The 22032-nt window shown below is 40.9% G+C and overlaps 1 protein-coding gene across 3 annotated transcripts in view; it reads left to right on the top strand.

Annotated features, from left to right (window-relative positions):
• The window catches only part of DAZL (deleted in azoospermia like), a 36433-nt gene extending 14699 nt beyond the window's left edge, over positions 1-21734 (top strand). Inside the window, exons 4-11 of one of the 3 annotated variants that reach the window (XM_034759381.1) lie at positions 591-642; positions 1386-1452; positions 1878-2014; positions 6090-6167; positions 15378-15428; positions 18566-18673; positions 19631-19729; positions 20758-21734. In XM_034759381.1, the coding sequence (XP_034615272.1) occupies positions 591-642; positions 1386-1452; positions 1878-2014; positions 6090-6167; positions 15378-15428; positions 18566-18673; positions 19631-19729; positions 20758-20811 (646 nt within the window). In that variant the 3' untranslated portion in view covers positions 20812-21734. Of the gene's footprint in view, positions 1-590; positions 643-1385; positions 1453-1877; positions 2015-6089; positions 6168-15377; positions 15429-18565; positions 18674-19601; positions 19731-20757 lie in introns of those variants that run through there. The other 2 variants (XM_034759382.1, XM_034759383.1) reach the window with 2 other exon arrangements.
• Positions 21735-22032: the final 298 nt, after the last annotated feature.

Here is a 22032-nt window from a genome sequence, read left to right as displayed (position 1 = left end):
GGATGAAATTCTTATCTTTTTAGCACAGCTGCTTAAGTTACTGTTCATCCAAAAGAATCATGGATCCACGTCCTAGGCATGAGCTTATGGAGCAGGAAAGAATTCTTCTGTCAGCTCCTCTATACCTCTTGCCCCAACCTTTCCCCTGCAAGTTGTGATGTACCCTGGATAACTAGAAGTCTTGGTTATTGTTAATGTGCTAGACAGAAGACTAATTTTGATTTAAAACTAGTGTTGTCCATGCTTAATATCATAAACTCCTGTTGCTCTAAGTCTCACATCAACTGGGTGATGGGACCAAATACTATCCCAGTTTCCCAAATTGGGGAAACGAAGACAGAGCTGAAGTGAATTGCACCAGGTTGCACCCAGTCTGAAATGAGAATCAAATCTCTTAACTGGATGCTAGCTGGCACCTTGTAATAAATACACCTTCACGTTGGTTTTTGGTTCACAGAATCCAATGGAAGGATATTGACTTGGACTTGACTATCTTTTGGCATACAGTAACCCAATTTATGCTATTGAGTCTTGTTCAAAACAGGCTTGTAGCTTGTGCAGTGGTCACACTGAACTTTTTTCCTTTGCAGATATGGATTTGTATCCTTTTTGGACAACGTGGATGTTCAGAAAATAGTGGAAGTAAGTTACTTAGCTATTTGAGAATGCTCGTATTCATATCTGCATTCTGTAATGAAGAATGCAGTGTGGTGGTTGGTTTGTGGGGGTGATGTGTAAATTGAGCTGTCTAAAGGTTAGCTGAGAATCTGGAATAGATTAAGTGAATAGGAAGAGGCAAAGATTAAGACTGAGTGTTCAAAAACAGCTGATTACAGTCTTTCTAAAATCACCCCTGCTCTTGAAGTAGGATTTTTTTTTTCACAACTTGTTTAGCCAAAAATAAGACTAATACATTTTTAGTTTTATTGCATGGAGGTGTCCGTTCAAAGTCCATTCCTTCCACTCCTAGCTGCCATTCAAACACACTTGAGTAGTTAAGGGCAAGATACACTGACTGTTCAAGTTATGTAAAAACTGCACTATTAACTGATAGAAATGACAAAGAATATCACAGAACTGTGGCCTCACGGCTGTGAAAAAAGGCTCAAGCAGTGAGACACTACACTACTAAAAATAGCGGTGTGCTTGAGTAGGTTATATACCCTGGGCGTTTGGGTGTGTAGGGCACTCTACTCTTCTAAGCTGTGCCTCACTGTCCACACTGCTATTTATAGCCATGCTAGCTGTGCATGCAGTCTCTCTGCTCTACATGCTGCTGTAAATGTAGGTGTACCTTTAGATTGACTTTAAAATAGTTATTGACCTGTCATTGAATCTGAAAGTATAGTAAGGTGGGTTTTTTTGGTTTTCTCCCCCCCCCCCAGTCACAAATAAACTTCCATGGTAAAAAACTGAAACTGGGCCCAGCAATCAGAAAACAACAGAATTTATGTAAGTACATCTAGACTGGAACTTTAACTTGTTTCCTCATGAAAGGATGCTGGCTTGCGTGTAAGATATTAAAGTAGTTTGTTTATCTGTGATACTTACGATCTTGTATTATTAGTATTAAGTGTTAAAACTAAACTAAAATCTAAGTAATTACCAGTGAACACTGAGACTTTTTAAACTCAGTTTTGTCAAAGAAAGCAAACTATGATTAATTTTGTACTATCAAAATGCCCCAGCATATAAATTGCAAACACTGCTGAACTGATCTATTGTCCTGCACTACTTTTTGTAATTTAAATTAAAAAAAAAAAATCATGGAAACATACATATCTGAACTCACACAAAACCTTAACTTTGGGCCTAAACTACTGATAAAACTACAAAAAAATGTTTTGGATCATCTTTCCTTTGTCTCTCTAAACTAGGTGCTTACCATGTGCAACCCAGACATCTGGGTTTTAATCCTCCTGTGCCACAGTTTCATAGCGTGTGGAGTAATCAAAACACAGAAACATACATGCCTCCCCCAGCTATGATGAGTCCAGTAACTCAGTATGTTCAGGTAAGATTATTTCTTTATGGTCTGATCTTGGATCATAACTGTGTTCTGCAAAGCACTAGAATGTAACACTTCTGAGAGCCACACTTGCATGGCCTCTGAAATATATGTACAATAGGAACTTTTAATTTTTGACATTCATACCCCTAAAATTAAAATCTAGTTGTAACAATAGTAAATAAACCAAGTGCGGACAGAATTGTCTTCTAAATTGACAGTTCTGCCTGCTTTAGAAGTACCACCTCACTATGTCTTTCAAATTAGTCTTCTAAGCTTCCACAGTACAGAGGTACTTTGTGGTATAGTGGGTTAGTAACTGGCTGCAGATATCAAGATTCTATAAAGTTCTTACTTTGTATTTAGGAAAAACAGTGAGGAGTTCTTGTGGCACCTTAGAGACTAACACATTTATTTGGGCATAAGCTTTCGTGGGCTAGAACCCACTTCATCAGATGAATGAAGTGAAAAATACAGGAGCAGGTATAAATACATGAAAGGATGGGGGTTGCTTTACCAAGTGTGAGGTCAGTCTAACGAGATAAATTAATTAACACAGCATATCAGGGGAGGGAAAAATAACCTTTTGAAGTGGTAAGAGAATGGCCCGTTACAGACAGTTGACAAGAAGGTGTGAGTAACAGTAGGGAGAAATTAGTTTTGGGGAAGTTAAGTTTAGGTTTTGTAATGACCCAACCACTCCCAGTCTTTATTCAGGCCTAATCTGATGGTATCCAGTTTGCAAATTAATTCCAGTTCTGCAGCTTCAAATTGGAGTCTGTTTTTGAAGGGTTTTTTTGTTGAAGAATTGCCACTTTTAGGTCTGTTGTAGATAGTGACCGAAGAGATTGAAGTGTTCTGCTGGTTTTTGAATGTTATGATTCCTAATGTCAGATTTGTGTCCATTCTTTTGCGTAGAGACTGTCCAGTTTGGCCATTGTACATGGCAGAGGGGCATTGCTGGCACATGATGGCATATATCACATTGGTAGATGTGCCCGTGAATGAGCCCCGGATGGTGTGGCGGATGTGGTTAGGTCTTATGATGGTGTCCCTTGAATAGATATGTGGATAGAGTTGGCACCAGGGTTTGTAGCAGGGTTTGGTTCCTGGGTTGGTGTTTTTGTTGTGTCATGTGTAGTTGCTGGTGAGTACTTGCTTCAGGTTGGGGAGCTGTCTGTAGGCAAGGACTGGCCTGTCTCCCATGGTCTGAGAGTGAGGGATTGTCCTTCAGGATAGGTTGTAGATCCTTGATGATGCGGTGGAGAGGTGTGTGTTGGGGGCTGTAGGTGACAGCTAGTGGTGTTCTGTTACTTTATTAGGCCTGTCTTGTAGTAGGTGACTTCTCGGTACCCTTCTGGCTCTGTCAATCTGTTTCTTCACTTCACCAGGTGGGTATTACAGTTTTAAGAACACTTGATAGAGATTCTGTAGGTGTTTGTCTCTGTCTGCGGGATCGGAGCAAATGCGGTTGTATCTCAGAGCTTGGCTGTAGACAATGGATCGTGTGATGTGGTCTGGATGAAAGCTGGAAGCATGTAGGTAAGTATAGTGGTCAGTATGTTTCCGATGTAGGGTGGTGTTTATGTGAACTATCGCTTATTAGCACTGTAGTGTCTAGGAAGTGGACCTCGTTTGTGGACTGCTCCAGGCTGAGGTTGATGGTAGGGTGAAATTGTTGAAATCTTGGTGGAATTCCTCAAGGGCCTCCTTCCCATGGGTCCAGATGATGAAGATGTCATCAGTGTAGTGCAAGTGGACAAGAGCTGAGGAAGTATTGTATTTAGGGAGATTGATGATGATTTCAAATGAAGCTAAAGCATAAGAATGGTCATATTGGGTCAGACCAAAGGTCCATCTAGCCCAGTATCCTGTGCCCAATGCCAGGTGCTTCAGAGGAAATGACCAGGACAGGTAAGCATGAAGTGATTCATCCCCTGTTACCCATTCCCAGCTTCTGGCAAAGCAAACATCTTCAGCCTGGTAATGCTGCAGAATGGAGCAAGAAAAGGGAATGGAAGAAGTAAGCTAGCTTATAAGAGATCTTGAGTAGTTTAGAGGTTGCTCCCAAAGCACACAATTCTTCACATAACACTTGAGCAGAGAAACTTGTTTGAAAGATCTTCTTGATTTTGCTTGAGAGTAAGTTAGAAGACTAGTGTACAGCATCCCTTTTATTAACAAGGTATGGAATGGGAAAGCTGGCTCTGTCAACACTTTCTCCAGGCAAAACAGTTTGTTTGCTTCTGGATTGGTACAGTACCTTTTGTGTAAAACACAAATATTGCACTCACTTCTGTAAGACATACCATTATTGTGGGCATGACCAATATCACCATTTAAGTGATATCTTTATACATCTAATGAGGGGCAATGGAATGCATGCTCATACGTATCCATGCAGTAGTTTCCTAAGCTGTCGTCATGCTTTGTTCCCTCCCAACACCACATTGGGAGCACCCCTCAAAGCTTTTCTTCTCACCTCCCCCAAATCCCATTGCCTACTAAATATGACCAAATCTAATTTTTATGGTAAACAGGCATGCGACCCATGGTGAGTTAAGAAAATAACTTGCTAAAAGTAAAATATTTGGTAAATGTGCTCTGAGTTGGCCCTAAAATTTGAAGGAAGAGAAATTTGGGGGATGGGAATGATTCTAATGCCTCATATGTTGAAATAGTTTAAGTAGACACTGGAAGGGATTTACCATTTAGCATCAAACAAGAGCTGTAACAAACCAAAAATAAACTCTGTAAAATCTTACCTCAATTTTCCAGTTGCAAGTCCTCATTAAACAACTCTAGACCAGAGGTTCTCAAATCTCATTGCACTGTCCCTTCTGACAACAAAAATTACTTCATGACCCCAGGAGAGGGACTGAAGCCTGAGCCCCGGCCGAAGACCAAGCCCCACTGCCCTGGGCAGTGGGCATGTAATTTGAGCCCTGCCATCCAGGGCTGAAGCCCTTGAGCTTTGGCCCCAGACAGTGGGGCTATGGCTTTGGCTTCAGCCCCAGCAAGTCTAATGTCAGCCCTGGTGACCCCATTAAAACAGAGTCGCGACCAATTTTGGGCTCCCGACCCACAGTTTGAGAACTGCTGTTCTAGATAAACCTTTAGTTAAAGGAGAGTAGGGGGAGGATTTTAAGAAATCAAATAGTGGAACACTTTGGGGGGGAAGATATTTCATTCTAAGTCAACTGCTTGAAACCTTGCATATCCTCTGAGAGAACAATCTACTTCAGAGTTTTGTTGATGTTAAACTGTTGGAAGTCAGTTTTTACTTTGCCTAAACTCAGAATCTGGTTAAAATACATTCAATGTTAGAAGCAACTACGTCCATTCCTGTTCAAATGCAACTCACAACTAAGGGCTTGTCTATACAGATGTTTAGTGCACAGAAAGCTAGTGCGAGTTAGATTATTTACATGCTGGCTTGCTGCAAACTCAGTATTTGTAGAGATAAGCCCTAAGGAAAGTTCTGTTAGTACATGTATGTTAAGTCCCATTGAGGCTCAGTGAGACTGACTTACTTTGTGGCAAGCCAAGGTGTGGGTCTACAGTGGGGATGTCCTGTATGGAAACTGTTCCAATGCAGTGAAAGCCACAAAGTGCTGCTTGGTGGGATATGATAAACCGTGGCCACACAGGATGTTACTGCACAGCAGGTTGGTGTGGTGTAGATTCACACCATGGCTTGCCACTCTGTAGGTAGCTGTGTAGACAAGTCCTTAAGCTCCCTTTTGAAAATATGTCTTAGACACTTAGGATGTGTCCACACTGATCAGAGGTATAACTACTGGCTCTCGTACACATACCCGTGCTAGCTGTCATCAAGCTTCTGTGCTAAAAATAGCATGTAGCTATGACTATGTGGGCTAGCTACCCTGAGTATACCTGACTCCCTGCAGATGTATTTGGGCAGCTAGCTTATGTGGCTGCATTGCCATTTTTAGTGTGCTATCTCAATCAGCTGGTGCTGGTAGGTTTACCAGAGCTGAAAATTATACCCTGGCTGCAGTGTAGATGTACTTTACCTAATCTCTTTAACCTATGAAATGCAAAACTTTTTTTTTTCCAGGCATACCCTTATGGGTCGCAAGCTGTACTGATACAACAGCAAGTTCCTGTAGGATACCAGCCTGCCTACAACTATCAGGTACATATTTTTTAAAATGGCTTAATTGGTTAGATATTCTGATTCATGATTAATTTTTTTTAAACATTCTGATATCTAGATGTTGGATCTCAATTTGTTGGTTCAATGCTTTTTTTCCCCACCAAATCTTTCTCCAGTTGACTTGATAAATTCTTTGTTTTAGGGCTGTTGATTAATCGCAGTTAACTCACACAACTAACTAATCACGTTTTAAAAAAATTAATCGGGATTCATTTTTAATCATCATTATAATAGCACTGTTAATAAACTAACAATTGAAATGTATTATATATTTTTGGATGGTTTTTCTACATTTTCAAATATATTGATTTCAGTTACAACACAGAATACCAGGTGTATAGTGTTCACTCTCTATTTTTTTTATTACAAATATTTGCACTGTAAAAATGAATTGAAAAATACTATTTCTTTTGCTTATCACCTCATACAAGTACTGTAGTGAAATCTGTCGTGAAAGTGCAACTTACAAATGTAGATTTTTTTTTTTTCTTCCTTTTTTTCTTTTTGTTACATAACTACACTCAAACAAAACAACGTAAAACTTTAGAGCAGGGGTCGGCAACCTACGGCACGTGTGCCAAAGGTGGCACGTGAGCCAATTTTTTTGATGGCACGCGGCGGCGGGCTGAGCGGCTCAGTCCACCACCACTCTGGGGTTCCGGCTGCTGCCCTGTTGCCAGGCGGGGTCCCGGCCGCCAGCCCCACTCAGCGCCTGCTGCTGGTCTGGGGACCCCCAGGGAACCCCAGGCTGGCAGCAGGCGCTGAGTGGGGCCGGCGGCTGAGACCCGGGCTGGCAGGAGCCGGCGGCCAAAACCCAAGAGTGGCAGCGGGCTGAGCCGCTCAGCTCGCCGTCGGCCTGGGGTTCCATTCACTCAGCCGGTGGTGGGCTGAGCGGGGACAGCAGCGGGCTGAGTGGCTCAGTCCATTGCCAGTCTGGGGTTCTGGCTGCCAGCCCTGCTCAGCCTCCTGCTGGCCTGGGTGTGCAGAACCCCAGGCTGGTAGCGGGCTGAGGGGGCCAGCAGCCAGGATCCTGGCTGGCAGGAGCTGGCGGACGGAACCCCAGACCGGCGGTGGGCTGAGCAGGGCCTGGGATCCTTGTCTGGGGTTCCAGCCACCAGCCCTGCTTAGCCCGCTGCTGGTCTGGGGTTCCATTCACTCAGCTGGCACCGGGCTGAGCAGGACAGCAGGCTGAGCGGGGCCGGTCTGCGGTCCTGGCCGCTGGCACCACTCAGCCCGCTGCTAGCCTGGGGTTCCATTCACCCAGACAGGCAGTGGGCTGAGCGGGGCCGGCAGCCGGAACCCCAGACCGGCAGCAGGCTGAGTGCTGCTGGCACCCCAGACTGACAGCGGACTGAGCTGCTCAGCCCCCTGCCGGCCCTGCTCAGCCCCCTGCCGGCCCTGCTCAGCCCCCTGCCGGCTGAGTGAATGGAACCCCAGACTGGCAGAGGGCTGAGCGGAGCTGGTTGCTGGAACCCCAGACAAGGATCCCAGGCAACGATCGCACTAAATTGATAAGATCTGCATTTTAATTTTATTTTAAATGAAGTTTCTTAAATATTTTTAAAACCTTATTTACTTTAAATACAACAATAGTTTATTTATATAATCTAGACATAGAGAGAGACCTTCTACAAATGTTAAAATGTATTACTGGCACGCGAAACCTTAAATTACAGTGAACTTGACACACCACTTCTGAAAGGTTACCGACCCCTACTTTAGAGCCACTCAGTCCTTATTTTGTTTGTCTTTGGGATTGGCTGAAAAAGTTTTGTTTACATTTACAGGCTGCCCGCTTCTTGTTTACAATGTCACCTGAAAGTGAGAACAGGTGTTTGCAAAGCACTTTTGCAGCTGGTGTTGCAAGGTATTTACGTGCCAGATGTGCTAAACGTTCAGATACCCCTTCATGCTTCGGAAACCATTCTAGAGGACATGCTTCCATGCTGATGATGCTCATTTAAAAAATAATGCATTAATTACATTTGTGACTGAACTCAATGGGGGAGAATTGTATGTCTCCTGCTCTGTTTTACCCACAGTCTGCCATATATTTCACGTTATAGCAGTCTCGGATGATGACCCAGCACATGTTGTTCATTTTAAGAACACTTTCTCTGCAGATTCGACAAAATGCAAAGAAGGTACCAATGTGAGATTTCTAAAGATAGCTACAGCATGCAACCCATGGTTTAAGAATCTGAAGTGCCTTCCAAAATCTGAGAGGGGTGAGGTGTGGAGCACTCTTTCAGAAGTCTTAAAAGTCTCTGATGTGGAAACTACAGGACCCAAACCACCAAAAATAAAATCAACCTTTTACTGATGGCATCTGATTCAGATGATGAAAATGTCAGTCTGCACTGCTTTGGATCATTATTGAGTAGAGTCCATCATCAGCATGGACGCATATCCTTTGGAATAGTGGTTGAAGCATGAAGGGACATGTGAATCTTTAGTGCATCTGGCATGTAAATATCTTGTGATGCCGTCTGCAACAGTGCCTTGCAAATACCTGTTCTTGCTTTCAGGTGACATTTAAAACAAGAAGCGGGCAGCATTATCTCCTGCAAATGTAAACATACTTGTTTGAGCAATTGGCTGAAGAAAAAGTAGGACTGAGTGGACTTGTAGGCTGTATGTTTTACGTTGTTTTATTTTTGAGTGCAGTTATTTTTGTACAGAATTCTACATTTGTAAGTTCAACTTCCATGATAATGAGATTGCACTACAGTACTTGTATTGGGTGAATTGAAAAATACTATTTTTTTTTACAGTGTAAATATTTTTAATAAAAATAAATATAAAGTGAGCACTGTACACTTTGTATTCTGTTGTAATTGAAATCAATAGATTTGAAAATGTAGAAAACATCCAAAATATTTAAATAAATGGTATTCTATTAACAGAACGATTAATCATGATTTTTTTTTGATTGACAGCCCTACTTTGTTTAACAGTAGATGAATGCTGGCAACATTCACACATTCTGGGAATTTTCTGCTGGGTTGCATGGCCGTTTAGAAACTGTTTGCCAGTAAACAATAGACAGCTGATCTTGTTGCTGAATATTCTGATGGGAGAGGGCAGGAGTTCTCCAGACCATTATCTGGCTTAACCAGGAGCTCTTCAATTATCTGAAACTCAAGAATTCTACAAAAAGTGGAAACTAGGTCAAATTACAAAGGATGACTAAACAACACTAAACTTTCTAATTTCGTCCCTACATACTTATCTCATTTTGTGCCTGGGCCTAACTAGAGATGTAAAGGGTAACAAGAAAACATTCTTTAAGTACATTAGAAGCAAGAAGACCACCCAAGGACAGGGTGGCCCATTACTCAATAGGGGATGGGGGGAGAGGGGAACAATAACAGAAAATGTGGAAATGACAGAAATATTAAATGAATTTTCACCAAAAAGGTTGGGTAGCGACTGGATGTTTAACATAGTGAATGGCAGTAAAAATGAGGTAGGATCAGAGGCTAAAGTAGGGAAAGAAAAAGCTGAAGACCTCTAACTTGTTTAAGTAATTTTTAAGTCACCAGGGCCTGATGAAATAAATCCTAGAATACTCAAGGAACTGACTGAGGAGATAATTGCTAATGGCTCAGATATCTTCAAAAAGTCATGGACAATGGGAGAGATCCCAGAGGAGTGCCACTATATTTGCCCTTTTTCAATCTATAAAAAGGCAATAAGGACAACCCAGGGAATTACAGACCAGTCAACTTAACTTCAGTACCCAGAAAGATAATGGAGCAAATAATTAAGCAATCAGTTTGCAAATACCCAGGAGATAATAAGGTGATAAGTAACAGTCAGCATGAATTTGGCAAGAACAAATCGTGTCAAACCAACCTAATAGCTTCCTTTGACAGAGTAAGATGCCTTGTGGATATGGGGGACGTGGTAGATGTGGTATATCTTGAGTTTAGTAAGGTTTTCAATACTGCCTCGCATGACCTTCTCATAAACAAACTAGGGAAATACAGTCTACATGAAGCTAATCTAAGATGGCTGTCTGGAAAACAACTACTCTCTGGGAATAATCAGTGGTTCACAATCAAGCTGGAAGGGCATATCAAGTGGGGTCCCACAAGCATCCATTCTGGGTCCAGTTCTGTTCAATATCTTAATGATTTAGATAATTACAGAGAGAGTACACTTATAAAGTGCGGATAATACCAAGCTTGAAGGGCTTGGAAATGCTCTGGAGGATAGGATTAAAATTCACAATGATCAGACCACTTAGAAAGGAACAATCAATTACACACATACAAAATGGGAAATGACTACCTAGGAAGGAGTACTGTGGAAAGGGATCTGGGGATCATCGTGGATTCCCATCTAAATGAGTCAACAATTTAAAAAAAAAAAAAAAAGCCAACATTATTCTGGGATGTATTAGCCAGGAGTGTTTTAAGCAATACATGAAAAGTAATTCTTCTGCTCTATTCTGCGCTGATTAGACCTCAACTGGAGTATTGTGTCCAGTTCTGAGCGCTACATTTCAGGAAAGAGGTGAACAAATGGGAGGAAGTCCAGAGAAGAGCAACAAAAATGATTAAAGGTCTAGAAAACATGACCTATGAGGGAAGATTGGGAAAAAAAATGGGTTTGTTTAGTCCAGAGAAGAAGACTGAGGGGTGGGAGGACAGAACAGTTCTCAGGTACATAAAAGTTTGTTAGGAGAAGGAGGTTATTTTTAAAAAAAAAAGTTCCCTTTAGGATAGGACAAGAAACAATGGGCTTAAATTGCAGCAAAGGTGATTTAGGTTGGACATTAGGAAAAGCTTCCTAATTGTCAGGGTCTGTAAGCACTGCAATAAACTGCCTAGGGAGGCTGTGGAATCTATATCGTTGAAGATTTTTTAAGAGCAGCTTAGATACACACAGTTGTCAGGGATGGTTTAGATGATATTTGTTCGGCCATGAGTGCATCCTATGAGTCTATGATGCAAGCAATTTGGTGAGAAAGCTTCAGTAACTGCTTGGGAATAGGTAAACAGTCTGCGCAGCAGTGTGGATAAAAATGGCTTTTTTTTTTTTAACTGATTTAAATGCATATTTTCTTTATTTTTTAAAAAAAAAAGACCTAAGCTTACTGTAATCCTATTTAAATAAAAATATTCAAGCATACATACTTGCTGCTGAAATGTCAGACTACTGAACAGCTAGAAGTCACTGGCTAAGCAACTGGAACCAGTTGTGTTGGTTTAGCACTTCAGATAATTCTGATCGCTAACTGCCGCTAATTCTTTCTTTGAGCATTTAAAACTGATTTACTAAACAAGATTTGATAAGCTTTTATTATGTATCAGCACATCTAATGTAACTTTTTTTTTAAAAAAAAGCTGTTTTGTCAATATTTATGAATGCCAGTTGCCATACAAATGCAGTTTTACACACTACATGAGTAAAATTAATCATGTAGTACTTAAGAATGTAATCATTTTCTAACACAGAAGGTAAAAATTGAGAATAAGAATCAGCCTTTATTTAGGAAAACTTAAAGTACAAATTCAAAACAAGATTAAACTGATTGTTTAAATCATGTTCCCTATTTCCTGATTTAAATTGCTTTCATTTAAATAAAATCACCCTGACCTACAATAAAGAAGTAGGAAGTGCAATGTGGTGGTAAAACTTGCTGCATACCTAACCAAAATACGAAGGGCTGAATAGCTGTTCTCCATAAATACCATGACAGATGTTATTTTTAACATGTGCTTGGGTAACACACACTGGGCTACAGGCTTTGTGTAGGCTTGTTTTTGCACATAGAACTGACCTCAAGCACCTCATGCACTTGTCAAACTGGGTGTGATATTCTAACTTGCCGATTGCATTATTTTAAAAAGTTTTTAGAGTACTTCAATTGAACTTGGTACAATTTAAACTGATAAAGTGATGCTCTTAAAATCTTCTGCTTGGTGAAGGGATATTAATCTAGTTGTGGGCCTTGCATGCTCTATTCAAGCTAGGCTGTAAATATCTTCACCAAATGCTTTTAAAGGTGACATGCGAAGGAAAAAGAAAAATGGGTTTGAGCCCTCTTTGCATTCTTCAAATATAAAGAATGCCAAAAAGACAATTGAGAAGCAAGGTGATCAAAATATATATATGTGTGTATATAATCTTCAAAAATATTTGGCACGTCAAGTCTGGTTTTCCCTGGATTTGCTAAAAGATTGGAGATTTAAAATATGTAGTGTGAGTTTTTTCACCTTTTAACTGAGAGTCAGGGGTATTCTCTTTTTAAGAGACCTCTTCTAAGAGTTTCTCAGCCATTTGAGTTATAGGAAAGTTTTAAAGTCTAATTTAAAAAACACCCTCTATTACTTAACTTTCTGCCTTAAAATAAATAATACTTTCTGCCAAAGAATGCATCTGATACCAGGAAGTGAGCATCCCCATCCTGAGAGGTCTTGAAGTTCAGCTGTGTCTAAGCCACTGATCTGTGGGTGCAATCAAAGCTATCTACAGGATGGCTAGAATTCTGTGTAAAGGCTCTTAATCTAATCAAGATTATTAGTCAAAATGCTGAATTTAATGGTGCAGGCCTCTATAGCTCTCCTGAGTGCCACAAAGTACTTTGATCAAGTTGTCAAAACTGATCAATGATTGGTGGGGCATCCAGCATCACTAGTCACTCAAGCAAAAATTTAGGATTTAGTCTTGTTTTGTAAAGCACTCTTGGTAATTTGGCTACCTTGCAGAGCCTACCTACCATTTCTGAAAGAAAGCGCAATGCAGATCCTGATGCAAGTACCTGCTCAACAATATATTATGTCAGGGGTGGCCATTTCTGAGCCGCATACAACAATCTTCACAAGTTTTAGAGCCAGCAGGTGCCTGCTGGGGCTTGGGGCTTCAGCCCTGCTCCTGCTGGAGTCCCGAGCCCCAGCAGGTATGCCCTGCAGGGCGGAAGCCCCAAGACTTCCCCCCACACACACACACACACCCCGCCCTGCTGTGCAGAAGCTGCTACCTGCAAGGCAGAGGTCCCAAGCTGCTGCCCCCCCCCCCCCGCCCAGTCTGGGAGGTAGAGAATGGGGAAGGGCAGCAGGGGGAACTCCACACTTTAACTGTAAAAGATACACCTGGAGGTATTCTGTGCCAAAAAAATAAAAATTCTGTGCACAATATTTTAAAATTCTGCAAATTTTATTTGTCGAAGTAAAGCTGCCTCATCACACACTTTCAATTATTTTGGTAATTTATTTAAAAATGCCTGTAAGCCAAATATGTCTGTAATAATACAGACACACCCACACTCCCTCTTCCTCTCCTAGGAGTAGAGCGTTAAAGAAACCCCTATGGCACCCCAGTTCCTGTTTCTCTGCCCACTCCTCCCTTCCCAAGCCCAGCTGGGAGGTCAGACACTCAGAATCTCTTCTCTCCCCCACCCAGAGGGCAGATGCCTCCCCCCCCCCCCCGGCTCAGATATCTGCACCCCTCCCCCAGAGGCCAGCCACAGGGTCCCCCAGCCCAGATTCCCACACCCCCTCCCCTGCCAGAGTCCAGCTATGGTCTCCCTAGTCCAGCCATTCCCCACCCTCCAGAGCCCAGGGATCCAGAGGAAGAAACAGCCTGATGCTTGGTCCCAGGTTTGCATGGAGTTCCCTGCATGCCACTCTCTCCTTCCCTCAGGGCATCCTGGGAACTGCAGCTGCCAGGAGGAACCCTCTAGCATCTTCTCCCTCTCCCCAGCAGTGTCTTCTGTGTGTGAACTGGCCCCTAGTGGTGGCTAGCAGCACTTCAGCCCATTTCTGTGGGGGAAAGGAAATTCTGTGCACACAATGTTAATTTTTGCAGTGAGCAGTGGTACAGAATACCCTTAGGAGTAAAAAGAGACGCATATGGCCCACGAGCCACAGTTTAGCCACCCCTATATTATGTCAACAGGCAAGGGGGTACCTACAACTCCTTTGTCAAGAAACTGTTAAGCCCTTAACATAGTTCTCATGGACCTTATAGATCTGTCATTTGTTCCCTTATCCAAGGCACTCTACCACTTCACCATTAAAACAGCCTTCCTGATAGCTATCATCTCAGCCAGAAGTGTTGGTGAAACTCAAGCACTAATGGTATATCCTTCTTAGACGATATTCCGAAGTGTGGTGCCGAGATCATAGCCTAAATTCCTTACAAGGTGCTGACTTTAATTTAAACCATGCCCTCAATCTCCCAGTTTTCTTCTCCAAACCCTGTGCAAATATAGGGAAGCCAAATTGCACACCCTATCTTCAGAGCCTTTCTTTATTGACTAGCTAACACAAACCCCTTCAGCTTGCCTAAGAGAGACTCCTGTACAGGAAATCTGCAGAATAGCCTCATGGAGATCCGTTTCTATTTTTACAAAATATACCCTACATTTGGCATCTAGGTCAGATGCCAAATTTTGGAGAACAGTTTTGCAATCTGTATTTAGTTAGATATAAATAGAACTCCTCAAACCTCCTCCCCCCACTTGCTTTGGAACCTGTTAGAACTCTGATCCACATGGACAAAGACTGAGAGCAGAGTTCCTTATAGTTAGGTTAAGTTTTTGTCATGCATATTTTTAGGAAAAGTCATGGACAGGTCATGGGAAATAAAGGAAAAATTCATGGAAGCTTGTGACCTATCCTGACTTTTACTAAAAATCTGCATGACTGCTGGGGTCCCTCTGCCACCTGTGGCTGGGAGCTCCTGGGGCATCCCGGCTGCCCATGGTGGCTGGGAGCTCCTGGAGGTACCCTGCAATTTCCAGCCACCACTGGTGGTGGTGGGGACCTTGCAGCTGACTGGTGTGGACTGAACTCATGCAGGTCTCTGGAAGTTAAGGACTCTGACTTCCATGACCTCCGTGACAGACTCGCAGTCTTACTTATAGTTACTGTGGTTCAAGATGTCTAGTCTGTGTAGCTCCCTCACTTACCCTCTATCCCTGTGCTTTTGGAGTTCATGTCTGCCGGGATTCTGAATTAGTGAGGGAAGTGAGAAGCAGTAAGGGCTGCACTGCCCTACATATCTTCATGGGGCATGCACAAGGAGACAATACTGAGGGTCAAAAGGTTTGAATTAGTGTGCATGAGCACCACAATTGTGGTCACTCACACACTTACCTCCAAGAACTGCAGTTATTGTAAGTGTTCTTTGCACAAGACAAGATAAAGGATAATTCTTATTTATTAAATCTTTAAGGTCCCACCACAGTGGCCTCCTGGGGAGCAAAGGAATTATGTTATACCTCCGGTAAGATGATAAAACTTAGTGCATTAAACTTCAACCTTCTTGTCTGAGTGGTGCTCTGCTATCTTAACACTTGTAACCAAAATCAAACTTTTATTGGTGCAAAATTGCTCTGCAAAGAGTAGACCTCTCTGGATTAAATGCTGACAGTGGTACTCATGACTGATATTGCTGATTGTTAAGTCTTGGTTTAGGGTTTCGTACTTGCATGGAAGCTCCCTTAAGGAAGAGTTTCTTGGGAGAACAAAAACAAGTTTCATATCTCTTTTTTTTTTTTTTCCTCCATATTCTCCCAATTAAGCCCCTGGGAGAGTTATAAGGCTCTAAAATAACATAATTTGAACTACTCCTTTTCATAGAAAATTAGAGGGGATAAAATGATAGCCTTAACTTTTTTCTTCAAGACCTGTACAAGGAGGGCTTTACTGCTGCTTATTGATCGAATTTTTTTGAAAGGCTCTCTGATAATGTATAATAAAGCACACGCTTGTAGTATTTCTGAAAGTGTCTACAAATTGCTGAATCTTGTTCCTTCCAAACCCTACTGAAGCAAGATAGACTATAGTATCTCTGCCAGATTGAATGGACTGGCAACAATGATTGGAAGCCATCAGCTCCAACTCCCAAAGAAAGGTAATTTTCCATGGCTTTGCAGAAGTGACAAAACGTGTAATTCTTACACTTATTGTCCTTTTAGAGACTTGTAAGAATTTTATTCTACTTGTATAAAACCTAAAACTCCAATCACTGTCCACATTTAATCCAGATGTACTTTTTTTTTCCCGTTGAAGGGTCTGACATGATTTCCCCTTAGGGATAATTATTTTAGTGCAATGAATAATTTGGCCATGATTTGAAATTGTGCTGCTTGAGTATAAGGATAGGATATGTGTACAGTGGAATTAGACACTGGCGGTTGGCCTGTACCAGCTGACTTGAGCTTGTGAGGCTTGGGCTGAGGGGCTGTTTAATTGCAGTTGTAGGTACTGGGGCTTGGGCTGGAGCCTGGCGGTCGGAGGGCTTGGGTCTGAGCTTGAACATCTACACCACAATTAAACAGTCTCTTAGCTTGAGTTCCGTGAGCCAAAGTCAGCTGGCATGGGCAAGTTGGAATGTCTTAATTCCAGTGTGGACCTAGTCTATCTCAAAGTTGCTATACTTCTTGGTTTTTCTTTCTGTGAATGGTATCTCTTCAATGCCATTTCTCGCAGTTCCCCTATAGGGATGGGTGGGGGATTGGAAATAATGTTCATCATTTTCCCACTCTGATGTTTTGAGTCCCAGGGATGGACTTCTCTTTCACAAACTATTGCAGATGTCACCACCCATCCCCATGTTGAACAGTTACTCAGCTCAAGTCATAATTAAGAACAGACTCGTATTGTCCTGTTTTTGAGTGGGTGGGGTAGATCATGTGTACCAAGCTTTCTTGGTAGCATACTCTAACATCTAACATAGAGGGAGAAATCCCTGTGCTCAACACATTCTTTGCAGGGAAAGTCTGTAGATCCATTACAATGTCTTCCATCTACTGGAGCTCACCAGAAGCAGAATCAGACTTATCACTCACCACTCACAGCAGTCTGGAAGTGGCCATACACCTGAATTTCCAGCCAGTTTAAAATACATAACATTTAATGTTTAAAGGAATTCATTCTAACAGGCTACTAAACATTCTCCTAAAAAGCAACTTCTAGTTCCATCCCAATTACTGGCTGGCAGACAGATAGTATGCATTAGAGACAGATGCTATAGGGTGAGCTGTCTTTCAGAATAATAGTGCTTATATTGGGTTGAATGGATCAGCAGAATTTCTTTCTAGAAGAAACACAGCTTTTTGAATGAGACATTTTGCTGTTATGTATGTAGTAAGCACCATACACCTTCATTGTATAGTGCTTCATTGTTGCAATGTATTAACTATTTTATAGTTTGGAACAGGAAAAATAAAGCTATTAATTGTAGTAGTCTGACACAATGTAAACAAGTAGGGAGAACAGACGTTTTTAGAAAGTAAATTTATCACAGATTTGTGTGTAGGGGGTTTCTTAGAGGGGCAGTGGTCACAAGGGTGTGCTGGCCATATGAGTAGTCAGCCAAGCTCCCTTCCTTGAATACAACAGTGTTTCTTGGCTGAAGCTTCAGATACCAGCACGTTTCTTGTAATGCTTAGTTATAACTTAAGAACTCAGTCTAAAGCCATTCAGTAAGTATCTCCCATTTGGGTGTCCATACAGGGTAGGAGTTACTGTCGCATCATTTTTGCCTTGATAAGCCATTTGAGCCATGAAGTGATTACTACTTTTGTGCAGTACCTCTAATGGAATGTTTCAGGGTAGCAGCCATGTTAGTCTGTATCCTCAAAAAGAACAGGAGTACTTGTGGCACCTTAGAGACTAACAAATTTATTAGAGCATAAGCTTTCGTGGGCTACAACCCACTTGTATATGTATATGTGGTATATGCATCCGAAGAAGTGGGTTGTAGCCCACGAAAGCTTATGCTCTAATAAATTTGTTAGTCTCTAAGGTGCCACAAGTACTCCTGTTCTCTCTAATGGAATGGCATTGTACTCATGAATCTTTCACCAGGAGACTACTGGAAGCTCAGTGGCTCTCAAGGATTTTTGGGCCTCTGTTTGTTAGTGCCTTGGATCCCCCAGAACTTCCCATACCAGATTCTTTCTGATGGCAATCAGATACTATATACCTGTGCTCTCTTCCAGCTCTTGGCCTGGTCTCTGCAGTCTATTGGCTTCAGCTGTGAACACCTTTTCTTCCCTTCCTCTCCACCCAAATTAGATAAAATTCCCTATTAAAATAACCCTTTTTGAGGGGGAGAGCTGGGTCTAACTTCCAGCATTACACCATGAAATGTATCCCGGTGAACCGGTCATTCAGTTTATCTGGAAGGAGCAATAGATGCTCCTGGGTTGATGTTTTTCAATTTTTGAAAGTGTCAACACTTTAATTAAGAAAAAATAAAAAGTTGCTCTGCCTTAGTGGTAGTTGAGGACCAGGGACCCAGCTGCTGTTCTTCCAAACTGCTCCAATTCAAATTGCAGTAGACCCACATCCATCCACCTTGGGATGAGTAGCATCTATACTTTCATTCTTTAACTCCAATACTTAATTATACAGGCTTATACTCCTGTAAACTACCACTGCAGTGAAGTAGAGCCAGAGGTTATCCAAGCAGAATGTTCTGTTCCAGAGCCTGCACAACCATCTGGAAACAGTCCACAAAAGGCAAGTGTTCACTCTGAAGATGTATATTCTTAAATGTCACCGTATAACCTATTTCTAGGAACTTGTGTAGAAGGGGTGGAAGGAAGATGTAGTAGATAGGGCACAGTCCTGGGATCCTGGGTTCAGTTTCTGCATAGTCTTAAACTTTGAGAGACTTGTCCAAGGTCACAGGCTACCCAGTGCCTCAGTTTCCCCTCAGTAAGGGGTGGTAAATACTTCCTCAGACAGTGTGAGGTTGTTGGGTTGGGTATTATGATAGCCAAATATATAAATCAGCATTAATTCAGCAAGCAACTTTGTTTAGCCATATGGCTTGACTTACAGTGGGAATCACATGAAATAAGGTACAACTTGGTTTTTTCAATTTAACAATTTTAATTTTATTTTGCTTCTGACAATTTGTGGAGACAAAAAACATTGGGGAGTATCACACTTGTCTTTCATGTTGAAGTCTCATAGTTTAGGAAAGGGCATCATGTCCCCTTCTGGTTGTAGATCCTTAACATTTGGGACTTAAATTTAACTTGGTATTCAGTAGACATCACTTGCTCGTATTACCAGTTAGTAATAAATTCTGGCTTGCGATATGGAGATGGAACACTTGTTTGGTCAGTGGCATTTCAGGTGTGGACCAGGTTACTAGAGGAAACAAGTAAACGGAAATCTCTCCTTCAGGTAATTTTGTAAAACCCCAGCCTAGTAACTTCCTTTCACAAAGAAAAGAGACGCTTCATATAACTCCGAGGGAAAGAACAAAATTGTTGTTGTGTAATATATTGATACAGTGTGCATATAAACTAGCAAATCTACTATAGCAAATAAGTGCTTGATAAATATTGACACTTGCCAGTAATCCTGAATGTTTACACTTCAGAGTTTAGCATCTGATTTATAGACATGATAGTTAATAAAATCAGTATTGTTGTAGATGCATGTTACTGAAAACATGTATTTCAGAAGTCTGTGGACCGAAGCATACAGACAGTCGTATCCTGTCTGTTTAATCCCGAGAACCGTCTGAGAAATACTCTTGTATCCCAAGAGGACTATTTCAAGGTATGGAGTAAAAGCAAACTTTAAAAATTTGATATGTCCTTTTTCTTCCACCACTAAATACTATGGTGACAAGTAACTCAAATGCTGATAGACTTGTTCAGTTTTTGCAACTGTAGGCTGCTCTGGACCATATCTGTGTCTGGCTCTGACACTTACTGCGATTGTTTGCTTGCTTTTCTGTAGAGATCTTTGATAGAACTATTGCAGTGGTATTTGGAAGGTCTTGAATCTTAATACCAGTACCCAAGACAACCTTTATGGAACCACTGATGGCCTTGATTTGTGGGAATTAGATTTAACAGTGCAGTATCACAAACCTGCACAAAAACTGCTCTGCAATTCAAACTGGCAATATTGGCATTAGCCTTTTCTTCCACATTACATCTTTCCATAACATTTTCCTTCAATGAGAAATAGATTAACCTTGGTCTGTTGGTACTGAACAAGCAGCAGTTTATTCCCTCATCCAGAGAATGACTTGGGTTCTATAAATTATGTTCTTCAGATCTGTCATAATTGTATTCTGACATTCAAAATCAGTAAGAGTTGCTACTGCAGCCCTTCCAGCTGTGAAATGGAGAATGATGGCTTATGCTTAGACCTCTCAGGTCTAAGGCGTAGTGTTTCCAATCACACTCAGGGTTGTTTTGTTTTGTGACCTAAAGCAAAACAAAACAATTGTGTGTTTGGGCTAATTACAACTTGTGATCACACTGTTTTTATGTAAACACACCCTGGCATCTTCTGATTAAACTCTCCATTAGGATTTTTTAAGGCTCTTTCTGAATCTTTGAATAGTTTTTCAGTTTCTACTTGTTTTTGCAGAATAGACACTCCTACTCTATTATCTGAACTAAAAAGTTTTATGTAAAATCTGCATTTTTAGAACATGGGATTTTGAAGGAGCAAAATTTAAAATATATTTCTGCTTTATGTAACTTACATTACTTCGTTATATTGTAATATCTAGCAATATTGTTACCTTTCAGTGAATTAAAACTATTTTTTTTCTTTCCCTCCCCTCACAGGAGAAAAGGGTGCATCACTTTAGAAGAAGTAGGGCAGTGCTTAAAAGTGTTTAACCAATGACACTTGAAGACTTAAAGTGCCTGTATTCCATTGATTTGGGGTGTTACTGTTCAGTATAGCAAGATGTGCTGTACAATTATGTAATCTTATGGAAAAAGTTACTTCAAGTTGAAGTTGTTCATATTTGCATGTTATCTGTTCCTAGATTGTTTTTTGTTTCTAGCATTTTAAGGATATGATAGACTAGAAAGTTCCAGTATTACATTACTTGGGTTTTGTGCATGTCCTTTCATTTGATGCTAGAATATGTTAAAGTTTTTTAAGGAATTTGTATGGAAAGATTACCCTTGATTTAATTTGTAAATGTGTGAATTTTCTTCTGGGGTTTAAGGTACAGTTTGCATGTTGCACTTGTTTTCTCTTAAAACACAGCTTAAATGCCTGACAAGTTTAGCTCGTAATTCAAAAGTTGAACTAGAAATTTGCCCAAAAGGTAGTTTTTAAATTGTGTTCTTAATCAGTGGAACAGAAGACATCAAGTTGTAACTCAATTGAAACCCTTCAAGTCTGTACCCGGTGTTATATTTCTGGTTCTCTACAAATAATCCAATCAATGGAGATTACATTTATTAGTTACAGTTTATGCACCCGGAGTCTGAGCATCACTATCAGTTTGATTGGAAAAAGTAATTAAGAGAATTCTAAAATTCCTAGATCTAATTTAAAGAAAAACCCAAGAACATAACAAGCTACATTAACTACTCAGTGGGTTACACTTTTTTACTGAGCAAATTTTAACAATGCCTGTATCTTAAAATTGTGGGAAAATATTGACATTAAAATAACCTTATGTTATATCACACAAATTGTTAATCAAAGAATTTTGTAAGGAAATATGTTTTATAATAATTATGTAGATTTTAGAGTTTCGTATTTGAAAAACTTAAACAATAAATTTTTATTTTTTTTTGTTTGAGTTGGCTTCTACTGGAGATGCTAATTACAGTATTGCAGCTGTTGACACAGATGTTAAATTTTGTCTTTCTAGATGTCACTGTATTCTCCCAGCAACCATTTGTTGCAGTACTTGTGCTACGTTCAACATTACACTGTTACACAGATTTGTAGTAACTGGATGTTGCTTAGCAAATGTAGCTAAAACCAGCAGCTAAAGATCAAGGTAAAGAGTTTGTCTAATGAATTAGTTTGAAACCGTAGTACAGTCTTTGCTTTTAGACCAAAGTTGAGCCTCTTCAGAGATGGTGCACCGATCC

This window comes from Trachemys scripta, chromosome 2 (assembly GCF_013100865.1).
Source record: "Trachemys scripta elegans isolate TJP31775 chromosome 2, CAS_Tse_1.0, whole genome shotgun sequence".
NCBI lineage: Eukaryota > Metazoa > Chordata > Testudines > Emydidae > Trachemys > Trachemys scripta.
Note: the sequence above shows the minus strand (reverse complement) of the source record. Positions and strands in the feature narration are given on the sequence as shown.